The 2,432-nt window shown below is 39.4% G+C and overlaps 1 protein-coding gene across 1 annotated transcript; it reads left to right on the plus strand.

Annotated features, from left to right (window-relative positions):
* The first annotated feature begins 1,182 nt into the window (after positions 1 to 1,182).
* On the plus strand, positions 1,183 to 2,223 carry LOC140815423 (uncharacterized). The gene is made up of 2 exons (XM_073174537.1): positions 1,183 to 1,702; positions 1,832 to 2,223. The coding sequence occupies exons 1-2, from the start codon at positions 1,183 to 1,185 to the stop codon at positions 2,221 to 2,223; spliced, it is 912 nt and encodes a 303-aa protein (XP_073030638.1).
* Positions 2,224 to 2,432: the final 209 nt, after the last annotated feature.

The following is a 2,432-nucleotide window of genomic DNA, read 5'->3' on the forward strand; positions in this document are numbered from 1 at the left end:
GAGATAATTCAAGGAAGGTTTTTGGCAGCACATGATCAAGAGAACAAGCTTAACAAGGCGATTTACCGATCCCATGTAAGGATAGAAGAACAAGAACTCAATGAGGCAGCAAACCAATCAACCATACAATAACTTCAGGACCAAGTGAACAATCTTGATGACCACAACACATTGTTGCAAAACCATATTAATCAATTGCAGAATGATATGATCAACATGGAAGAGCTCATGGAAGAACTCGAAGATAACCAAGGAGGAAACCCCATTGAAGAAGAAGAAATTAACGAAGCAGTAGGAGACGTCAAAGTAATAGATGAGTAGAGTAATCCCTAGTTAGGCAACGACTGTATCTAGAACCATTAGACTTATCGTTTTCTTTAAAAGACTGAATGTATGAATTTTAAGATTAATGAAAATATCTCTTTGATTTTACATTGCTTCAAACAAATTAATAAAATATTTGCTTATAATAAATGGCAGACAAACCACACAGACACAATCGAAACCCCCGAGGAATTAATCAAAACGAGAACAAAAATCCACAATCACCACCATGGGTGAACCTCAGTCGAGAGGACGTGATGGCAATAGCTACCATAGTAGCCGCCAGTTTGCAAGGAATGGTGAATCCCATTGCCAATGCCATCCAGCCGCCACCAGAACCACAACCACGAGGAATCAAGAATCATTACGAATCCATCATGAAGAATCGAGTCCCAAGTTTTGATTGAATCCAGATCCAGAAGTCAGTCATAACTGGCTTAAGAATGTTGAAGCTCAGCTGCATTTATTGGAAGTACCTGAAGGACTTGAATTGGAGGTTGTGACTCCGTTTCTGGAAGAGTGAGCACGAAAGTGGTGGGAAACATTATCACCATCTTTGGTTGAGGGGGAGTAGATCACATGGCAAACCTTCCGGAGAGAATTTTTAAAGCAGTATTATCCCACAGAGTTTCGTCTGCAGAAACTAAGTGAATTCGAAAACTTTAAACAAACATCATACATGACAGTGATGGAATACACCTCAAAGTTCAATGATATGGGAACCTAGCTATGTTCCAACCATCATGTCCGATGAAACTCTGAAAATGCACCTGTTCAAGAAAGGGCTGAATAGCCGGATTCAATCGGCTTTGGCGGTATTCAGGCCAAGAAAATTTTGCAGATTTAATGGGCGCAACAATGAGCACAGAAACGGATATCAAACGCCGCGAAGAAGAGAACAAAAACAAGAGACTTTTGACTAGTCATTCTGCTCAGAGTGGGCCCAAATTCAAAAGGCCAAACTATTCAAGCAGCCCCTCAAGAGGAACCTTTAGCAGTGCTGACCATAAGGAAGGAAAGTGGTGCGATACTTGTCGACAGAATGACATTGGAGAATGTTATAAGAAAACGGGCTCTTGTTTCAGATGTGGTAAGGTAGGTCATCGAATTAAAGATTGCCATGACAACAAAGACAAAGGGACAGGACCCAGCAAACAAAATGAAAAAAAGACTAATGCTCGGGTGTATGCAATAACCCAGGAAGAAGCCGATAATGCCAATGAGGTGGTGGGAGGTACTGTACTACTCAATGAAATACCTGCATATACTTTGTTTGATTGTGGTGCTACGCACTCATTTGTGTCTAAAAGATTCGCTAAGAAGCTAAAACTTGAGCATGAAATTCTTAGTGAACCTTTAAGAGTGTCAACACCTGCAAGTAAAACAATTTAAACCCACAAGGTGTATCGAAACTGTAAAATTTGTATCAGTAAACAGAATTTTGAGGCAGAATTGATTTAACTCAATATGATTGAGTTTGACATCATTCTTGGAATGGATTGGTTAGCTAAAAACTATGCCATAGTAGACTGCCAAAAGAAAAATGTTAGACTTCAGACTCCGACTAAAGAGGAAGTCATATATCACGGAAAATCCAAAGAACGAAAATCTCTTTTATCTGCCTCACAAGCTTGGAAGGCCATAAAAGGAGGTGAAGAAATTTATATGACAATGATCAATGAAATCAAAGAAGAAGATGTCCCAAAGTTGGAAGATATTCTAGTTGTTCAAGAATTTTCAGATGTTTTTCCTGAGCAATTACCGGGTACGACACCAGATAGAGAAGTGAAATTCGAAATTAATTTGGTCCCTGGTGCTGCACCAATTTCAAAGGCACCATACCAAATGGCTCAAGCTAAATTAAAGGAGCAACTTCAGGAGTTATTGGAGAAGAGATAAATTCGACCCAGTGCTGTTCGTAAAGAAAAAAGACGGAAGCATGAGGCTATGCATTGATTATAGAGAGGTAAAGAAGATCGCCATAAAGAATAAGTACCCACTCCCAATAATAGATGATCTTTTCAATCAACTGAAAGGAGCCATGTTTTCTCAAAGCTCGATCTAAGGTCAGGTAATCATTAGCTGAAAGTCAAAGAAGATTATATCCC

This window comes from Primulina eburnea, chromosome 15, assembly GCF_022965805.1.
Source record: "Primulina eburnea isolate SZY01 chromosome 15, ASM2296580v1, whole genome shotgun sequence".
NCBI classification, from domain to species: Eukaryota; Viridiplantae; Streptophyta; class Magnoliopsida; order Lamiales; family Gesneriaceae; genus Primulina; species Primulina eburnea.